General features: G+C 42.8%; 1 protein-coding gene across 14 annotated transcripts in view; it reads right to left on the minus strand.

Annotated features, from left to right (window-relative positions):
* TCF12 (transcription factor 12) overlaps positions 1-20,739 on the minus strand; it is a 322,968-nt gene that overhangs the window by 1,882 nt on the left and 300,347 nt on the right. For 7 of the 14 annotated variants that reach the window (XM_050967941.1, XM_050967943.1, XM_050967944.1 and 4 more), the window contains 5 exons: positions 15,885-15,999; positions 13,758-13,929; positions 12,458-12,687; positions 3,003-3,156; positions 1-447 (listed from right to left, as the gene is read on the minus strand). The exon at positions 1-447 is cut by the window's left edge and continues 1,882 nt beyond it. In XM_050967941.1, the coding sequence (XP_050823898.1) occupies positions 3,014-3,156; positions 12,458-12,687; positions 13,758-13,929; positions 15,885-15,999 (660 nt within the window). In that variant the 3' untranslated portion in view covers positions 1-447; positions 3,003-3,013. Of the gene's footprint in view, positions 448-3,002; positions 3,157-12,457; positions 12,691-13,757; positions 13,930-15,884; positions 16,000-20,739 lie in introns of all 14 variants that reach the window. The other 7 variants (XM_050967940.1, XM_050967942.1, XM_050967947.1 and 4 more) reach the window with 1 other exon arrangement.

A 20,739-nucleotide genomic window follows, 5' to 3' on the forward strand; every position in this document is an offset into this window, starting at 1 on the left:
GAACAGCTTTAACAAATGCTGGCATCAGCTGAAATTCTATCAGCTTTCAACATGTTAACTTTTCCCTTTATATGTAGACCTTTACAGTTCCATAACAATAAATAAAATTTGTAGTTACAATGCATTTGTCAATTCAGTTTAGGCACAAGGCAACTTCCACGATGAGTGGAGAGATCACAACAGTCTCTGATTGTGCAGAAGCGACACACTGCTTGCAACAGAATGATATGTTCAGAGTATTTCATGGGCTGAAATTCTATCTGAAGATCTTTGTATCTTCACTTCTGATGCAGGTGTTGACCAGTAGCTTTGATCATAAGATTGCATTTGGGTTTCTTGCTTCAAGTGTTTTCTCCTGTCAGATTTGTGTCTTCATATAATATTAGTTGTCTGTGTCCTTGTGAAGAAAGGTCACCTTCTATATATCCTACCGATAATTCTGGAATTCTGGCATGGAAATAGGAGAAAAAATTGTATTAATAAAACAACTAATGAAAAATTAACAACACTATTATATAGACTGTAGCTGTATCATATTTGTACTGTTGTTGCAGCTGTGTCGATCCCAGGATATTAGAGAGACATGCTCGGTGAGGTGAAATCATCTTTTGAACCAGCTTCTGGTGGTGAAAGAGACAAGTTTTCAAGTTTACATAGAACTCTTCTTCAGGTCTTTTTTCAGTGAATTTAGTGCAAATGAAATGTACCAAATTACTGCAGTTGTGTGTCCCTCAAGCACATCCAACAACAGTGCAAAAATATCCTGCTCCACTGATGTGCCATGAAGATGGCCTGGGGAAAACATCTTTTGATGAGGTTGACAAGATAGCTCACCATTCCAGCATGGACTTCTCAGCTGAGACTGCCAACTAAGATGTTGGTCAGGATGGTAATTCTTATAATGTGGAAACCTGTCTACCAGGAATTGGACTGAAACCACTAAATCCATTTTATCTAGGTAACTGAAAAGCTATTAAAATCTTGAGGTATCAGCAGCAGGATACCACTGATTATATAGAGAAACCAAAACTAACTTATTTTTTCCTCAACTCAAAGGAGAACTTCACCTTTAGAACAAAACCCTACAATGGAATGGAACAATTCTTAACAATCCAGTATGGTTTAGAAGCACATGACCACTCTGTCATACGTTTTGTGTTATTTTAAAAATAAATGCCTCAACCTAGCAAAGATGAAAGAACTACAACCAACTAAAGAAACTGATGTGGGAAAAACTGTTAACAGCCTACTCTTTTTCAGAATGGCCCTGAAAATTTCCCTCTGTCTGGAATATCATGATTTTATATATTGTTTAGGAGGTGGAAGGAGGGGAAGTAAGTATTTGCAACACTCAATTTGCAGGTCTAAAAAAGCAAACAATTGTTTAATATGTCTTTACCAAGACTACATGTTTAACATTTTTCATCTAAGAATTGGACACTTTCTGCAGAGCTCTTATCTTTTCCAAAGTTATACAAATGATTATTCATATTCTAATTCACATCATTAAAGGTCAAGCTGTTGTATGTAACTAGTCAGTACAATCTTTTTCATCAGTGTTCAGATTTTGTTACCCTAGTACGGTAATTACTTAAAAGTTTAATGACACCACGGTACTTCTTGCTACATGTTCTTTGTAAAAGTGTGCAGAGAAATTCAATTCTTATCGTGGCATGAAAATCCACTGTGTTGATTTGACAGGACCAACTCTTGGCAAATTAGAAGGGGCCTATTGCAGTGGTGTGAAATGGAACAAGAACTAGAGGAACTCAGTAGGGCTTTTTATGCTTTGAGGTAGAAAAAAGAACATTTCTTCAATCTAGTTTACAGTGGAAGAAGCTGACTGGGATTGCTATGGCAATCGGAAAAATATCACCAGAAATATCTAACAAGATTCAATTTCAGTGCCACCTTGATGTTTTGGAAGATCTCTCAGAGGGTACGCAACTACCTTGGGATAAATTCCAGGATGCTGCAGAAGGATTTGCCACACAACTTTGACCACAGTTAATAGAAGCTATGATACTAAATCCATGGACGATGCATCCAAAATGTAATCTCTTGTCTTTGTAAAACAGAAGTGAAAATAAAGGCACTGGAACCTTACCATGGGCATAATAGCTTTGATGAGCCCAAGTGGCCTGGAAAATACTACTTTAAAGAATTCTAACAGGAATTTGCATGGTCAAAAGCAGCTTTTCTTCTTTTTTCTTTTTCTTTTCTTTTTTTTTTTTTTACCAATTCTGTTGAAAATCAGACTGCTATCCCAGTATGGGATCATCAACTGGAGCTTTCCAATGAATGATATAGTAACCACCTGGCTACATGAGACAATACAAACATTGGTTTTTCGTGTATGGATTCACAAAAAGCTGAAATTGTAGCCATATAAAGTGGGATTTTATTGAAGATGTCTACTGCAGATTGCAAAGACAGTCAAGTAATGCCTGTCAGACAAGTGGTATGATTTAAATGACTGGCCTCAAGCCAAATATCAATCCTCTTCTATTTGAAATGAAAAGCCCCTTCTGACTATTTGAGTTGCTGTATGAATCGGCACTGGGAAATAATGAGCTGATAATTAAACAAGTGAGATATTTATACCTCTTGAGTATGCACAATTAATCTCTATTATTTTTGGCTTATCTAACCTAGTTATGAGTAGTTCCTCTGAGGTCACACTGTGAAGGCCACCTGACCCAGGAGGATATATCCGTAGGCAACAACACATGCAAATAAAAAGAAGCTACCTAAAATTCCTGGTTCTTTAGTTTATAACTAACCCACATCTGAATCCTCTTATTCGTGGGTCAGATGTATAGAAGTGCTTAGTGCACTTTAATGAAGAGGCTAATGTCCACTGGTAGCTCCAATTACTAAGAATAATCACACAAATTGTGTTTTTGTTGGCTTTCAAACTTGTCAGTAAATCAAGTTACAGCCATCCCAGTGTATTGATGGGACCCTCTTCCCAAACTGATGAACATGAAGAAAAGACATACCTGGCTGGTGTTCACATATGACCCATAGGGTTGGTAGTTTCACTAAGCCCAGTGTGGCTTCCTGGGTGTGGTGTTGGTGGCTCTGCCGATACGGCAGAAACTTTTTCTTCTTCCCTTCTCTTAAGGCAGGCTGCTTTAGGATTTAGGTTCCTCTCTGTCACAGGAGAGAAAACAGCCCTTAACATCCTATGCACTGCTACCAAGAGTGGGCATTTAGCATATTCACAATAGGCCATGGTACTGAAGAAGTCTATCCATTTGCACAGCTTCTGTTTCTGATTTTTGAAGATATTTAGGCTGCTGAAGATTCAGATAAATGCCAAATGGAATTTTCAAAAGTGCCTATTCATTTTAGCTTAACCACCTATGTGCTTTTGAAAATTCCATGGGCACCAATCTGTATTTTGAGGTTCCTCAACAGCTTTGAAAATGTGACCCTTTGTTACCACAGAAATTTGCTAAACTGGAAACCAAAGAAAACGCACTTTGGAGTTTTCAATTTCCTTAAACGCAAACCAATGAGATTCTGCCCCTGTGCTGAAGTCAGGGCAGTGAGGATGACATCATTCAACTTGCTGGACAGTAACTGTGTTATACTGCCTTTTTGCTGGCCCTCAGCAACACGTAGGGGAAAGGCAGTTGAATTGGCTGTGGTGAATTGGCTCCTCATCCTCCTTGCATAGTCCTCAAACTACTCTCAGTGGGCCACTCAGTTTTCAGAAGCTTGTTAGCATTGTTAGGTGACAGCAATGTATTCCTCCCCACAAAACTTCCCACGTAACTTTGGCAAGTCATACTCAGTTCCTTACTTACTATCTCTGCAAAATGGGTCTGGGCACACTTCCGCTAAGCCAGGAGAATGTTTGGATGGGTCATCTAGGGTGACGAGTAATTTTACTATATTTCCTTTCTCTTTAGAATGTCAGCCTTTGCTGGTTTGTAACTGGCAAAAATATTCACGCTTGTCATGTTTTTTCTCTATAAGCTTCAATGACAGAGAACTTGGTCTAGTTTTCAAATCATGGCAATTTCTTAAACATGTTACTTTTCCTGTTCTTGAAAAAAGACGGTTACTTACCTTTGTAACTGTTGTTCTACGAGATGTGTTGCTCATATCCATTCCAGTTAGGTGTGTGCGCCGCGCGTGCACATTCGTCGGAAAACTTTTACCCTAGCAACTCGGTGGGCCGGCAGGTCGCCCCCTAGAGTGGCGCCATCATGGCGCTTGATATATATCCCTGCCGGCCCACCCGCTCCTCAGTTCCTTCTTGCCGGCTACTCCGACAGTGGGGAAGGAGGGCGGGTGTGGAATGGATATGAGCAACACATCTCGAAGAACAACAGTTACAAAGGTAAGTAACCGTCTTTTCTTCTTCGAGTGATTGCTCATATCCATTCCAGTTAGGTGAATCCCAAGCCTTATGTAGGCGGTGGGGTCGGAGTGAAATGTGGCAGAATGAAAACTGCTGAGCCAGAGGCTACAGCATCTCCTGACTGTTGAACCAGGGCATACTGCGAAGCAAAGGTATGGACCGAGGACCAATGGAGCTGCGCGACAGATCTCGTGGGTAGGAACACGAGCCAGCAAGGCGGCAGATGAAGCCTGAGCCCTGGTAAACTGCACGATGATGTGGCTTGGGGAAAATATGAGCCAAATCATAACAAGTTCGGAAGTCTGCCATCACCCGAGATGTGATCCTCTGAGAGGAAAACAAGCAAGCCCTCCCTTTGGCCCGCTACCGTGACAGAGCTGGGGCACCTTACGAAATGGTTCTGGCAGCGCAATATAAATGCGAGCACTCCACAGATGTCCAAGGAGTGCAATGGTTGTGCCCATTGCGTTGAGCTGTGGGTAACATGAAAGGCCGAAACCACCTTAGGGAGGAAAGCCGGGTGCGGTCATAACTGCACCTTGTCTTTGTGAAACCTAGTGTACGGCGGAACCCTCGTAAGAGCTCTGAGCTCGGAGACCCGTCTGGCCGATGTAACAGCTACGAGGAAAGTTTGTCGTCCAAGACGGGCATATCAGAGGGCCAGTCGTGAACGGCTCGACTGGGGGAGACATAAGTCTGATTAAAACTAGGTTGAGGTCCCAGGTTGGGGCTGGCGGCGCACCCGAGGGTGCAAGCTCTCCAAGCCCTTGAGGGATCTCGAACCCATAGAGCATGAGAACACGGAACGTCCACCTTAGCCTGGCTGGAAGGTAGAGATGGTTGCTGAGTGTATCCTCAGCGATGATACTGCCAGGACCTGCCGCTGAAGGCCAGAGGTAGGCCAAATAGAGGGGGTCGAGACCTCAGCAGGAGCAAGATCGAGCGTATTGCAGCTGTAGAAGAAATGCTTCCACCTGGCCCGGTACGTTGACCAGGTGGAAGGCTTCCTGTCACCCCGGCTCAGTTACGCAGCGGCCACACCGTGAGGCGAAGAGGCTGCAGGTCCGAGTGACGAAGCCTGTTGTTGCCCTGAGTGATGAGGTCTGGGTGGGGTGGCAGGGTAATTGGGTCTGTTATTGACAGGCCGAGCAACGTGGTATATCAGTGCTGCCTGGACCACTCTGGAGTGATCATGATGATGCGCGCTCTGCCCCTGCGGAGTTTGAGCAGGACCTAATGAACCAGTGGGAACAGTGGGAAGGCATAATGGAGTTGGCCTTTCCACGGCATCAGGAATGCGCCCAAGACCGATCCTGAGGAGAGACCTTGGAAGGAGCAGAACATCTGGCATTTTCTGCTCTCTCGGTGAGCGAACAGGTCTATGTGAGGAAACATCTCCGCTTCTGGACAGCAGAACGCCTCACATGGGGCAGAGTGATCACTCGTAAGACAGGAAAGACCTGCTGAGTCCAAGCGCCAAGACGTTCCGAACGCCTGGGAGAAGGGACGTCACCAGCTCCATCGAGTAGGCCATGCAAAAGTCCCGGAAATGGATGGCCTCCTGACAAAAAAGTGGGGGGGAGGACCATGTCCCTCCCTGGATACTTATGAAGCACATGGCCGCTGTGTTGGCTGTAAACACCGAGATACAACGGCCTCGCAGCTGCCGCTGGAACCCCTGGTACGCCAGGCGGACTACTCTCATTTTTGGGGCATTGAAGTGGAATGCCAGCTCCCGAGAAGACCAAAGGCCTTAAGCTCGGAGGTGACCGTGAGCACTTGAGCAGAGAGATGATGCGTCCGTCGTCAGGGGCAGTGAGGGCTGGGGCGGAGGAAACCGCCTCCCTGCCCACACCAGGGAGGGAGTTAGCCACCACTCTAGGGAGCCTAAGATGCTCGAGGGAACGGTGACTACCATGACCATTGGCTCCCTGTCCGGGTGGTACGCCGAGGTGAGTCGGACTTGGAAAGGACGGAGGCGGAGCTTGGCATGTTTGGTTACCAACTTGCGGGCAACCATGGACCCAGAAGACTGAGACAAGTACGAGCCGAGGTCGTTGGGAAAGCCTGCAGACCTCAGATGATTGTTGCCATCGCCTAAAACCGCAGTTGTGATAAGCAGGCTCCGGCTAGGTAGGAGACCAAGATAGCTCCTAGGAAGTCCAACCTCTGCGTGGGAACCAGAGTGGATTGCTCTATAGTGATCATCAGGCCTCGACCTGTGAATAAGACCGTGACGATGCCCACGCGCTGAGTGGTTTGTGTCTCAGAGTCTCCTCGGATAAGCGAATCGTCCAGATACGGAAAAAACGCATATCCGACATCAGCGAAGGTAGGCGGCGACTATGGCCGTAAACCAGTTTTAAGTACTGACAGTCAGCTAGAAGGCGGAGGTATCTCCTGTGCGGAGGGAAGATGGCGTAGCGAAAGTACGCGTCCTTCATATCCAGGGCGGCATAGTAGCCCCCAGGAGGCAAGGATGGAATAATGGTTCCCAGGGATACCGTGCAGAACTTCAACCTTATCCTAAACCGGTTGAGTCCGTGCAGGACTAGGAAGGTCTGAGACCTGCGTTCGAGTGGGGAACTAGGGCATAACGGGAGTAAAACCCCTTGCCCCTTTCGTCCATCGGCGTCTGCACCTCTTGTACGAGGAATTGCTCGTGAGAGGGGTCCCTGAACGGGGACAGGGCTGGAATAAATTAGAGGTGGTATCTATGCTCCACCGTGCGCAGGATCTAGCGATCTGAAATTAACTAGGGCCACGCCAGGAGAAAGCGGGATTGGGATCCCGGTCTGTGACTGGTACACCACCCTCAGGCGCACCTTGGAAGGTTCGTCTGCGACCGCCTTGGCCTCGCCGTTTGCCAAAGTCCTGTCTCTGGCTAGGCACAGAGTATGGCGGGTGGGGGCAGAAAGGCCTGCGTTTGGTCGCTGGCAAATGCATGCTGAGAGAGCGCATTAGGACCCTATCGTCCATTAGGCTTGGCAGCCTGGGGCTGTCTTTGCCGCGAAAGGCCTTTACCACAAAGGGTAAATCCTGAATGGCATACTGCAGCTCCGGCCGGAGGTTTAAAACCTGGAGCCATGAGATGCACCTCATGGCGACACCAAAGGCCAGAGTCCTGGCTGGAGAGTCTGCTGCATCGAACGAGGCCTGGAGGGATGCTCTGGGTACCTTTTTCTTTTCCCCCGTCCTCCAAGACGGCAGCGAACTCTTGGCCGGTTTCGGGGCTGGCGCCCGCTGGCCAACATATCAGAATCATGGTCCTGAGCATAAGATCTGCGCATGTGGGATGACACGCATGCGTGTCCGGATGGCCATGGAGGTACTAAAAGAAGGCACAGGCAGAGTCTCTGACTCTATCGGACCTTGCCCAACTCGGCACCGGGAGCCGGCACCGGGATGCGTACCGGTACCTGGAACGAGATCCAGACGCGCAACCAGAATGGTGCCTGGAGGTCGACCGAGATCTCGAGGCTCGGGGAGAGGCTACAGGAGTCAAGGTACCTGTCGCGGTGCCGGGAGTCGGAACGGTGCCGATAGCGGGTCGGCGAATGGGATACCGACCGGTGCAGCGAGTGCGACTAGTACCGATGAGGAAAACAGCACCGGGACTGCAAGTGGTGTCGGGCGTGCCGACAGGATCTGGAGTGTCTGCGGGACCGTGATCATGAACGGTGCCGCTCTGCTGTGCTGACAGAGGATGGTCACATGAAGAGACTGTATTACCCGCACCGGCGGTGCCGGGGTCAGGCAGCATCGACTCTGTCATGGCAATGAGATCCCTCGCCGTTGGTAATGCCTCCAGCATGGAGGGAACAGCAGGCTCAACCACAGTGCATACTGGGGAGCTGTCAGGCACCGGATTCGAAGGCCCTCATGGGACCGGGATCGACGGTACCGAGGTCGTCAGAGCTTCGGTGGGCGTCAGTGCCGGGCGATCCGAGTTAGATGAGCTGTGTGGCTGCGGTGCCGTCGGCACGGAAGCAGCAGGAGCAATAAGCTCAACCACGGCGCGCGCCGGGGAGCCGTCAGGCACCGGATTCCAGGGCCCTTGTGGGACTGGAATCGACGGTGCCGACGTTGTCGGTGCCTCAGAGGTGTCGGTGCCGGGCAATCCGACTTAGACGAGCTGGCTGCGGCGCCGTTGGCACGGAAGCAGCAGGAGCAGTAGCTCAACCACGGCGCGTGCCGGGGAGCCGTCAGGCACCGGATTCTACGGCCTTTATGGGACCGGGATCGACGGTGCCGACGTCGTCGGTGTCGCAGCAAGTGTCGGTGCGGGGCGATCCGACTGAGACGAGCTCTCTGGCTGCGGTGCCGTTGGCACGGAAGCAGCAGGAGCAATAGCTCAACCACGGCGCGTGCCGGGGAGCCGTCAGGCACCGGATTCTACGGCCCTTGTGGGACCGGGATCGACGGTGCCGACGTCGTCGGTGCCGCAGCAGGTGTTGGTGCCAGGCGATCCGACTTAGACGAGCTCTCTGGCTGCGGTGCCGATGGCACGGAAGCAGCAGGAGCAGTAGCTCAACCACGGCGCGTGCCGGGGAGCCGTCAGGCACCGGATTCTACGGCCCTTGTGCGACCGGGATCGACGGTGCCGACGTCGTTGGTGCCTCAGCAGGTGTCGGTGCCGGGCGATCCGACTTAGACGAGCTCTCTGGCTGCGGTGCAGTCGGCACAGAAGCAGCAGGAGCAGTAAGCTCTACCACGGCGCGTGCCGGGGAGCTGTTAGGCACCGGATTCAATGGCCCTGGGGGACTGGAATCGACGGTGCCGATGACATCGGTGCCTCTGCAGGTGTCGGTGCCGGGCCATCCGACTTAGGCGAGCTCTCTGGCTGCGATGCAGGTGGCACGGAAGCAGCAGGAGCAGGGGGCTCTACCACGGCGTGTGCCGGGGAGCCGTCAGGCACCAGCAGGAATGGTAGGCTCTCTCAACCTCGGAGGAAAGGAGCGGTGCCGAGTCGACTTCGGTGCCGGCGACGGCCGGTGCCGAAAGGCCTTGGCAGTACCGGCGGAGTCCGGTGCCGAGGAGGCGCTTCTGCCAGCCGCTTGATCATCGCTCGGCGCCCAAGGTGGAGGGGTAAGTGAAAGTCCCGCTCCTTTTTGTTCTCGGCTTAAAAGCCTTGCAAATGGGGTACTTAGCTGTCAAGTGATTCCCTGAGGCACTTCAAACAGGAGTCGTGTGGATCTCCCTTCGGCATCGGCTTCTGGCAGGCCGAGCCCATTTTAAAACCCGGTGAGCCGTGCATGGGCTCCGGCACCGGGTTCATGGAAGGGGCTACTTCCTGAACCCCGCTAACAATTATCAATCTAACTATGTTAGCAGAGAAAAAACGTATAACTATACAAATATATATATAAAGGAATTATAACTGTATAACTATATACGAGAACTACGAGTAGCTAGGGAAGTGGAGGTCAGCTAAGCCGCGCTCCACTGTTCCAACGACCGACACGGGCGGTAAGAAGGAACTGAGGAGCGGGTGGGCCGGCAGGGATATATATCAAGCGCCATGATGGCGCCACTCTAGGGGGCGACCTGCCGGCCCACCGAGTTGCTAGGGTAAAAGTTTTCCGACGAATGTGCACGCGCGGCGCACACACCTAACTGGAATGGATATGAGCAATCACTCGAAGAAGAACTGCCTCTTCCATGAGCCAAAATAAAATTTTAAAAAACCTTGATGTTTTAAATTTTGTGGTAAATGCAATCCCATTGGACAAACAAAGGGACACAAATAACTATTAGATGCGGTCACTTTAAAAAAGGAGTAATTTTAAATGTCAGACCACTACCAAATTTAATTAACATTTTCAGATAACATTTTAGTTGTCAATGAAATTTAACTAAAAATCTGAAATGTGACGATTTTCCTCTCTCTCTCTGGGATCTTGAGTAATAATAAAAAAGTCAGGGTTTTTTTTGGTAGGACCAAGGATAGAACTGAAGAAATTACAACCATTTTACAACCAACCTGCAGACCCAGCACTGGAACCCTTATCACCTTGCTCCATACTTATTGACCCTACCACTTGAGTACTAGAAGAAATCTGTTGACCATCAGCTACAGAAACACCATCATTATTTATAATTCAAAATATGACAGTTGTGGGCAACATGCACACATTGGTGTCTATTCTGCTTCGGCAAAAATCTCTCAAGAGCGACAATGAGCAGGATGGGCCCTCAAATTGCTGAGAGCAAAAATTGTTAACAGCTTTGCTTAAGTACAACCCTTTTTTTCCTGTGAGTTTCAAGGAGGCTCACTTAAGTGGAAGCTTTGAGGGGTAATGGCAAACCATTATTTAGCTGGTGGGAGACAAAAATATATTAGGCCAAACTCAGAGTTTTAAACAGTGTAGTTTTAATTTTAAATAGGGTGACCAGATGTCCTGATTTTACAGGGACAGTCCTTATTTTGGGGTCTTTTTTTTATACAGGCTCCTATTACCTCCGTCCCGATTTTTCATACTTGCTGTCTGGTCACCCTAATTTTAAATTGACCTGTAACTCAAAAAAATTGTTTGATGAATTTTCTTCCTCTTTTGTAGAAATAATCTCTGTTGCCTTCATAGAAATTATAGTAATTTTCAGGTAAAATCGATTTTCCAAACCAAAGTTGCAAAGGAGCTGAAACGGGACTTCATATCAAAAGCTGGCTGCAACTTTAATTCTAGAGACACTATTGCCTTGCCATAATAACTGTGTTCATCCAGTGTTCTCTGAAGGGAACTTAATTCCATTAAAAGCTGTATCAACAAAACTATGCCTAAAAGTAAGATGTCAAATATTTGACACAAAGTACTTATGCTCAGTGTCATTTATTCACGCTGTCACTTCTAACACATATCCTTCCAGTAATTGTTTTGATATACCATGTAAAAAATCACTGAAGGTGAAAGTAAAAATGAGGTGTAAGTTGCCAATATAAGCTGCAGAATACACTACGTGTCATTTAGAGATATGACACAGACACACTAAGCAAACATGAATGTTGACATCATCCACACCTTCAAGACATTTACACTCAGACTGGAAATGCATCAGATGAGAAATACAATGAAGGACAATTGTTCAACCAGCCCAAAGGGAGAAAAAATGAGAACGCTCACCCAATTCTCTTAGGCATCAACCTTACCAGGGAGACAGGTGGCTCAGATGTCTCTTTCATCATTTCTTTGACATAAATGTAAAAGGAGCTTAGACATTAAGGTCAACAGTAGCTCCATTAACATAGAAGAATGGAAGTGTTATCAAGGACTATGTTTATTTTTCAACATGACCTCTAGAAGGGGCATCTAAAGGATGCCACAGATGTGTATTTGTTGATAAGAATTAAGAAAAATATACATTGCAGAGACAGAAGTAAAAGAAAACCAAGTACGTTTCTCTAGTTGTTTTCCTTAAAGTCACATCAATTTACAAAGAACTCACTTTCTCGCTTCTTGCAGTGCATGTTATTTCCTTGTTTTTAAAAAAACAAACACGTGAATTGTGAAAAATAGAGGAAAGGAGAACATATGAAAGATAAATTATGGAATTTTTTTTATATTTTCTTGTATAAAGTATGCAATAAGCAGCTAAGGCATTACTCATAGTAATATATACTGTAATTTAAACTTAATTAAATCCAATCAAACTTACTTTCCTCTTATAGAAATGTGTAGGACTAACCTTAAATTATAGACCTTTTCTTTTTGCTAACATTTCCATACTGTTAAATGAGCATATGCTGCAAATCAAAGCAGGACATTCCTCAATCTTTTCCTTAATGAGTCTACTCTTGATGCATAATGAAGAGATGGCTAATTGCAAAGGAGCAAACACAGGATCAAAGGATCCTAAACCTATTTTATTTTGAACAGTCTCTTGCTTTTCCCAAAGTATGTTCACATTTTTACATGAAGGCAAATATGTTTCTAATAAATTGTACATCTGGTTAGCTGCTGTGTGTGTTAGAAGAAAAAATGCAAATGAAAAACATGATGCATGCAGTAAAGGAGATTGCGGACTGTTACATGAGTAAAACAACCCCCTAGCAGTGACAGCACAGTGGTTAGGTAGCCTACTAACCTCTGACTTGTTGCTCTAGACTGAGGATGACTGCCACAGCCTGGTGAAGAATAAGCAGTTTTGTTTGTGGTTTTTCACTCTTTAAGTGAAGCTGACACATACGGCCAAGTTCTTTAAATGCCTCATTAATATCTCGTACACGCAAGCGTTCTCTAGCATTATTTGCCATTCTCCTCTCTTTCTCTCTTTCTATCTTCTGTTCTGGGTTTAAGTCTTCATCTTCATTAGTACTGCTGAAAAAAAAAAACCAGGGAAGATAAAAGTTTGGTAGATATTTTGGAGATCAGGATCCATTTTAACAACAGGTAAAAACATCACAAGTGTGTTTGGCAAATGACATGGCTAAAATATCCACGTTAGATCAAAATTCCTATTTGACTCATTTTATGCTCGTATATCCATTTAACAGTGAAAGCATATAAATGGTCTCATCTGAAAAAGAAAAGTGATGATTTCAAATTGGCACATATACACAAGCAAACTGATAAAAAATTTATATATTGCTGCTGCCATTCTTGCCACCTTCAGATTTCCCTGAAAATATGCATCTCAATGGCTTTTACATAGCTAGTTCATGTTGAATTACGTAAAATTCATATGTACAGTGTCCATACATAGCACACTATTTCAAAGAATAATGGAGGAATACATTGCACCCTTGGCGAAGCAATGGTACATATAGCAAATTTGCTGCCTACTCATTGGTTGGGGGACTTCCCAAATTCAGAATTCCCCAACCATCATTTCAGGGATGCATAAAGTATCTGTAATAGATTTTTAAGCTTTCCAACATCTCAACTGCATTAAAAAAATCATACAAATTTTCATAAATTTATGAAAAATATGGTTCTTTCCTATTAAACATTTGTGCAGTTTTCAGAAACTTGCCCTTTTTTATCATCCACTGCAGATCCAGTGGAAGTTTTGCAGCTAAGGACTTCTTTATCACTCCACTCCAAAATGTGATAATTATATAGCTGCACACTGTAGAGAGGACTATGATTAACTTCAAAACTGTGTAAAAATAAGATTTCAAAATCTTCTGCTGATTCCTCTGTGCATTATTAAGATGCCAATGTGTAAAAATACCATGTTCTGCCTACTAATTTATGCACATTAAGTCAACATTTTAAAACACAAGCTTATTAATATAGGACAAAAAGGAAGCCTGGAGACTGAATCTAAGGTTACCAATGGTTTACATGCTCTCGCTGCTATTGGTAAGGACACAATATGCAAAATAGCCTGCACTTTAAAAAGAAGCAGAGCAGAGTTCTTTGCTGGCATACCAAGATCATACCTTGTTCTTCCTCTAGATGAAACTTTGATATCCTTTTGGGATGATTCATCATCTGATTTCATGTCATCAGATGAGGGAGGTTCATGTATATTTTCATCCTTCTCCTTATGTTCTGACTTGATTTCTGCTGGACCTATGGCCACAGACTGGCTCTGCAAGCCACCTGACAATGCTGCAAACAAACACAGCTCAGTATAAATTATACTCAGGAGAACAGCCCCCCTTCATGCTGGAGAATATTTTATAAGTGAATCGCAAGCAAATTACCACCTTGTTGTTTATTAAGATAGAGAAGGGGGGCGGGGCAAGCTTTAGAGAGGCCTGGAGGTTAGGGTGTAAGGTTGTATGGTGAGGAACGTGAGACAGGGATAGGCAAGGAGTGAGGGTGGAAGAAGACTGGAGGCGAGTGGAGAAGGAGGTGGGCTAGGAGGTCAGTGGGAGGACTGAGCAGTGGCAGTGTGGATATGAGAAGGGTTCAGGGGACATACTGTACTTGATGTATTGGGGAGAAGGTAGCAATCAAAAGGAGTGGCTGTCAGAGGACTGCATATCTGGCAGTAACACTGTAACCTTTTCATCTACCCTACTAACAAGGCACATGAGCTTTCTCATGGAAGAGAACTATTAACCTCAGATAAATACATTCTTTGGAATTTATTAGACAAAACTAATTCGACAGTATAATTGGTAAAGTTAAACAAAAATATTTCATACGTTTGTGATTATGTCTCTGAATTTGACCAAATTCACTACTGTTTGTTTTTAACTCTTAAGGTAAGATGTACCAAATTCAACTGTTACTTTATCATTTTCTCTGAAGAACACTTGATTTTGGAATTCACTCCCCAACCTCTTGCTCCAAAGTAGCCTAAACTTGTTGACCTTCAGAGCATGTTGCAAGATCATTTACTTACTCTGGCCTTTGGGAAGGGTTGAGATGCTTGCGGGTGGCTGATGAATTTTTACTTTCCTATATTCAGAGGAACGGATGGTGGATTTATGTTCATTCGGGATTGATCCGGTTTGACTATCATGCTTTAATCTTTGAGTTTTGTATATTTAAGCTACAGGCAAGTGCCTAGAGCTTTCATGTATCAGCACTCTAATTGTAAACGGAAATGATTTACAGTACTGAACAAATCAGTTCTATCCACTGTTATGCATGAAACCTAGGTTTAATGCTCCATACACAGAGTGAGAGGCTCTGGGAAGATTATTTAGTATTTAGTGAAAAACGTTGCCTAGGAAATACAATGACACAAGACATCTGATAGAAAATACTGGATTGCATTTCAGGAGTATTATTTAGCATACAATTTAGAGGTTTGGTGAAAGCATACATCAGCATGCAAAAGCTTGGGTTAGGATTAAGGCAGCTTCCTGCAGAGGGAGAATTATACATCAGCTATTAGTGATAGAGCTGATGGTGCAAAAACAGTGGAAAAGACTGTAACCAGTTATTGATCAAGACTCCTGTATCAGAGCTAGTCACAGAACAACTATTTGCAATCTAACAAGCAGAACTGACAGAATAAGGAGGGCAGGACCAGATCTAAATGATGCTTTTGAGCTCAATATATACTGATATATTTAGTGCAGTAAGCAAATCCTGCACAGTAAGTATGAAATGTAAATCCCAAACAGCACAGGCATGCTGGTGCATGAATTGCCTTCTTTTATATGGCCTACTTTCCAAGCTAAGAATTGAGGCAGTCTCCTCACAGCACTTTAAGGCTTTTTGTCTTGGTCATGTGTTGAAATACAGGCTTGTTGTGTATTATAAAAATCACATGTGTCAGACTCCTCTGGTTGATTTACAAATGGCAACCAAGCGCTGCAAAGAAGTTCTAGCCAGTTCACTTCAGCTGGAAGAATGGTGGCTGTGGTGTGAGGTCTCACATGGAATTTGGATCAGGGAGTGTCATGAAACAGGGTTATACCTGAATTCCTGTAAGAATCCAGAGCTTGGTGAAATTGGTAATCAACAGAAATTAAGTCATATGTCACAAATTACGTGCATCATCCATCTTATCTATGTATTTATGTATATTTACCTAGATCTATAGCATTCTTGTCCTTGGATTATTATAAAGATTAATTTACCACTGAATAGTACAGTACAGTTACCTCTGTAATTTTCTTGTGTTTTATGATTTAGTTCTGTGCTCTGAGCAGACACTGTACTGGGCAGGACTGAATGGTTGCTGTTAAGGCTGACACTTTCTTCCCGATGAGTTCCAGCCTAAAGCAAAGAAAAGCAAAACTGTTCCCATCAACAATTTAATCCAAGGAAATAATCCACACTGTAAATTTACACTCAACATTGATGTGAAATACAAGGTGTTTCTACAACAGAAAAACAACAACACTTGTAAGTATGTTGATAGAGTCTTAAAGCTTTTTTAAAAATCTAGAATTGTAGTCTAAAATATTGTGAAATGAGACATTAATATGGTCATACTACATAAGGCAGATTTTCTTTCAGGTGAAATATTTGTAAACTGTTGCCTGGTCCTTTACATAGTATACAAAGTATTCCAAAATGCCACACTTCGCAAATCCAAGATTAGATCTACTGATGGATCAACTCATGAATAAAATGATCCATGTGCTTAAGTGTTTGCAGGATTGGGGCCTTGAGTTATGGGTCAGCAAAGGAAAGCTATAGCTGAAAAAGACTATATATTGGACTAAACCAGGGGTTCTCAAACTGGGGTCCAAACCCCTCAGGGGGTCACGAGGTTACTACATGGGGGGTTGTGAGCTGTCAGGCTCCACCCCAAATCCCGCTTTTCCTCCAGCATTTATAATGGGGTTAAATATATAAAAATGTGTTTTTAATTTATTGGGGGGAGGGTCATCAGAAGCCTACTATGTGAAAGGGGTCACCAATACAAAAGTTTGAGAACTACTGGACTAAACCACTGGATTACACTATACTGGATTAGATAACTGTTCCAGGCAGTGACCAAAACCCGACTATAATTATACAACAGCCTAGCACATTTTCAGAGTCATACCATGGAACAGGATTTTTTTCCCTGAGGCATAAGATTTGATTTCCATTGGATCTGCTTTAGTTTACATAGCTGTGAATGTTAACAGTCATAAAATTGTGTTCTTTAGATAAAGTCCTCCTGAATTAATGGTCTTGACCTCATGTGGCAGGGATTTTTTAAAATAAGCTAAACCCTTGTTCTTGTTTTATGAAGCAAGATTAAAGAACACAATCTATTTTCACAGTATCTTTATTTTATATACCTCAATAAGTACTCTCATTCTCCTTCTTTCAAGGCAAGTATGTTAATATCTATTAGTCACATTACAGTATGTGATCACATGAAAACACCAGTGTCTCTATCTTCATTGTCCCTCTCAGGACCTTTTCAATCTCTACTCTTTCTTAAAATGAGGTGACTAAAACTCAACCTACTTCTAACAGCTGGGGGTCTAAAGATGAGTAGTCTTAAAAAAATTAATTCACGTTTTGCATGAATTTGGACTAATGATACTTAACACCTATGTACATGAATGAAGGATATATACACATTTAGATTTAGCAGGTAAATTCATTAGAAAACTACTAGCCAGTAAAGAAAAATCTTCATTGCTATCCATTTAAACACTTTTACCTTAAAAATTTACATTTTGAAAAATTTGTAAAGAGGAGATGATGAGAAATGCAACCTGAGTTTAAAATCATCTGGAAAACTGGTTTATTAAAGCTTCTAATTTCTTGACACACAAGCCTTGGGAAACATTCAGTTTTAAAACAAAACCCAAACTAATGCAATTAACAGTAAAAAAACTAAGGAAAAGACCAAGGATACCATCATTATTTTATACTTACAAAAACTGGCTACAGATGAGGCTTTTATTGCAAGAGTAGCAAACATGTCAACTAGAAGATTAAGCCTTTAATTAAATAGGTTTATTGCCTGGAGTTACACATGAGAACCACTGTTTTTCAATAAATCCTTCAATCCTAGTAAACTGCTGAGCTTTGAATCCCTCTTGAGTAATTAATGCAGCTTTTACCTTTCATGTCTTAGTATGGGTTTTACCCAGAGAGAGATAAATACCCTTATGCAAGTTTATCCTTTGTTTAATATACACTGTTTTCTATGAGCTAACACACAGGAACAAGGAAGGAATAATAATAATAAAAAAAAAAAAAGGGTAAGCAAGCAAGCTAATACCAGGTCATTCTGGTCTGTTATTTGTATCTATTGTTTTGTATCCAATAATCCCTCACAGAAAGCAAGATAGCTTGGCACTATTTACAGTGTATTTTCTGAGAATGTGCATTATCTTTCGTATGTACTAGTGTTTATTTATGAGAAAAGTTCTACTGGAGATACAGTCATCTCAATCCTGCTCAGACTGCAGCCAGTGCAAATTCTGTGATTGATTTCAGTGAGAGCAGTGGCAGCCCCAGGCTCTGAAAATTCAGCCTACAATACAAAACAACCGTCTCAGAAAAAGAGAATGTGAAACTCATTCTTAAAAAAAGTTTTTAATATAAGACTTTATAATATACTGCCCTGAAGGTTTTGTGCTTTTTTCATTTTCCTGGTTATTCTTAATCCTAACACATGAGGGTGCTTTTATTCAAGGTACAGACATCAAATGTCTTCAAGGGCAAGTTAGCTCCAAAACCTATTTACAAAAAAATCTTCAAGCAATGTACAAACATAACATAACAGCTGCCAGATTCTTGGCAACTTTAAAATCTAGGGATGATCTAAAAATGACAGAACAATAGATCAATCCTGACAAATTCAGAAAATAGATTGGAAATAAAAAAAGCTGAATCTAACACTACGTTCCAATACCTGGTAGGATATGCTCACAAAACTGAAGCAAACAACTGAGGCTAATCAGCTTCATAGAAAAATTTTACTTCAAGTATTTCATATTATTAAATTGACCAGCACGAGACCAAAATGAACACATTTTTGATCTCAAGTGTGTGATGTAAACTGAATGTATTAGACAATTTTAAAATCAAGCTTGGATGTTCTTCTAAAGGATCTGCTCTAAGAATTATTTTGGGGAAGTTCTATGGCCTGTGCTATAAAGGTGGTCAGAGAAGATGAGCACAATGATCCCTTCTGGCCTTGAATAATGAACTGAATTAAAGTTAACAGTGAGAGATGACAGTTGTACATAGTTGATTAAAACACAAGTTATCAAGAACAATACAGGTAGGTGAACTTTAATTAACTTTAATTTAATTTAAAGATAGAGCCCCAAGGAAAAATGCTTTAGATCCAATATAACAGCTTAATTTTATAAATTGTACTCTGCTTCTCTCTCTCTCACGGCTTTCATATTAACCAGACAAATCACCTTCACACACCCAAACACTGGAATTCTAATTAAAGGACTGATCCTGGGACGGTCTCAGTCAGAATCTCTTAAAAGGTGCCCAATGCCTTAAATTCCCACTGACTTCTATGCACATAGTTCATCAAAAGACTTGAGCCCCCTTAAAGAGATGTGAAAAGCTTGCAGCCCCTTAACTTTACTTCGTAACTGAATCCTAACTCAAATGATTTCACCTTTTCATCCCATCAGCACTTCTAATGCTTTCTTTTGGTGGGTGTGTGTATGTTTTCCCTCTTTTTAGTAAATGAACATTGGGTATATTTTTAAAAATAAACACTTCGAATACGGATCCTTTGTTAAGACTTTGCAGTTCCCCCTAAGACTGTTTAAGTGTTTTTTTGCACTGCAGCTACAAACACCAGTTACAGAAATACATTTAAAATATTATCTTCATAAGAAAAACAAAAGCATTTGCATTGAAGTGGAAGTATTTCCCTGTATTTACACATGTATCACAAAGCAAAAAACACACAACAAAAACCTCCACCATCCTGTTACATCATACTATAGCAGAATGGGACTTGTTTGAAGCACGCAATCTGGAATATTTCAGCATAATGAAGTTAGCAGAACTCTTTCTTTGTAACTTGATTCCTCTCACAAATGTTTCTCCTCTATTTCCTGAAAAATTTAACTTTCACAGTCACTGTTGTCCCTTTTAACCCTTGCTCACCATATCCCTCAAGCTTTTACTCTAATCTTTATACCACATTAGAATGGGACTGTCCACATGCACAACAGGTGTACAAACAGTTCTTTGTCTCAGTAGAGCGGCCTGCTCACTAAGGCCAGATAAGATGGCGTTTTAATTGTTCGGCTCATTAGCATACAGCTGACAGCCTGCTATTTGAGTGAGGAGGGTTGATCCTCATGCAATACTTGTCTAAATTTCAATAATTGTGAACCTTCTCTTCAGAATAAAAGTCAGACTCCAAAAAATGACATCATCTTGCCTTGTGGATTCTCCTTCTACTTTGCTGTACATACACTATGGCACTCATGAAGGGACTTGTTTGCATTTAGTTAGACCAATGGGTTTAGTTCTCACAATAGAAAAACGTTAAGTCTAATGAGTTGCTCCACAGTGAGAAGAATAAAACAATGGCACACGATGAAAAAAACCTGCATATGAGTAAAGGTGAACTAATTCTAGATCTCATTCAGTCTAGCTGTTTAAACAATAGTGCATGGATTATTGATGATCTCAAGTACGTAACTTTAATCCACATCTTGATTATTGGTGCATCCTGAGGCAATTCTCCTAATGTAGTTTATTGAAAGAGGTGCTCTATTATAATTAAGGTGGTGCCAGTAGGTCCATTATAATAGATTTGCAGGATTTAATTTTTTCAAACAAAAAAGGATTGTTCTGAACTTTAACTTAGAAGTTTTCATGTTTACTTTTAAGTAAACCTTAAAGATACTTCAATTTCTCTTTATATTCCATTTTTATGTATTGAAATCAATTGACCAAGACATGCTGTATGACTCTGTAGAAGAAAAACAGTTTCAGTTTTAGAAAAATCTGGGAAGCAATCAACCTAAAATATAATACAAATATTTTAATATTTTTCAAAGTAGTTTAGGTATT

This window comes from Gopherus flavomarginatus, chromosome 9 (genome assembly GCF_025201925.1).
Source record: "Gopherus flavomarginatus isolate rGopFla2 chromosome 9, rGopFla2.mat.asm, whole genome shotgun sequence".
Lineage (NCBI taxonomy): Eukaryota > Metazoa > Chordata > Testudines > Testudinidae > Gopherus > Gopherus flavomarginatus.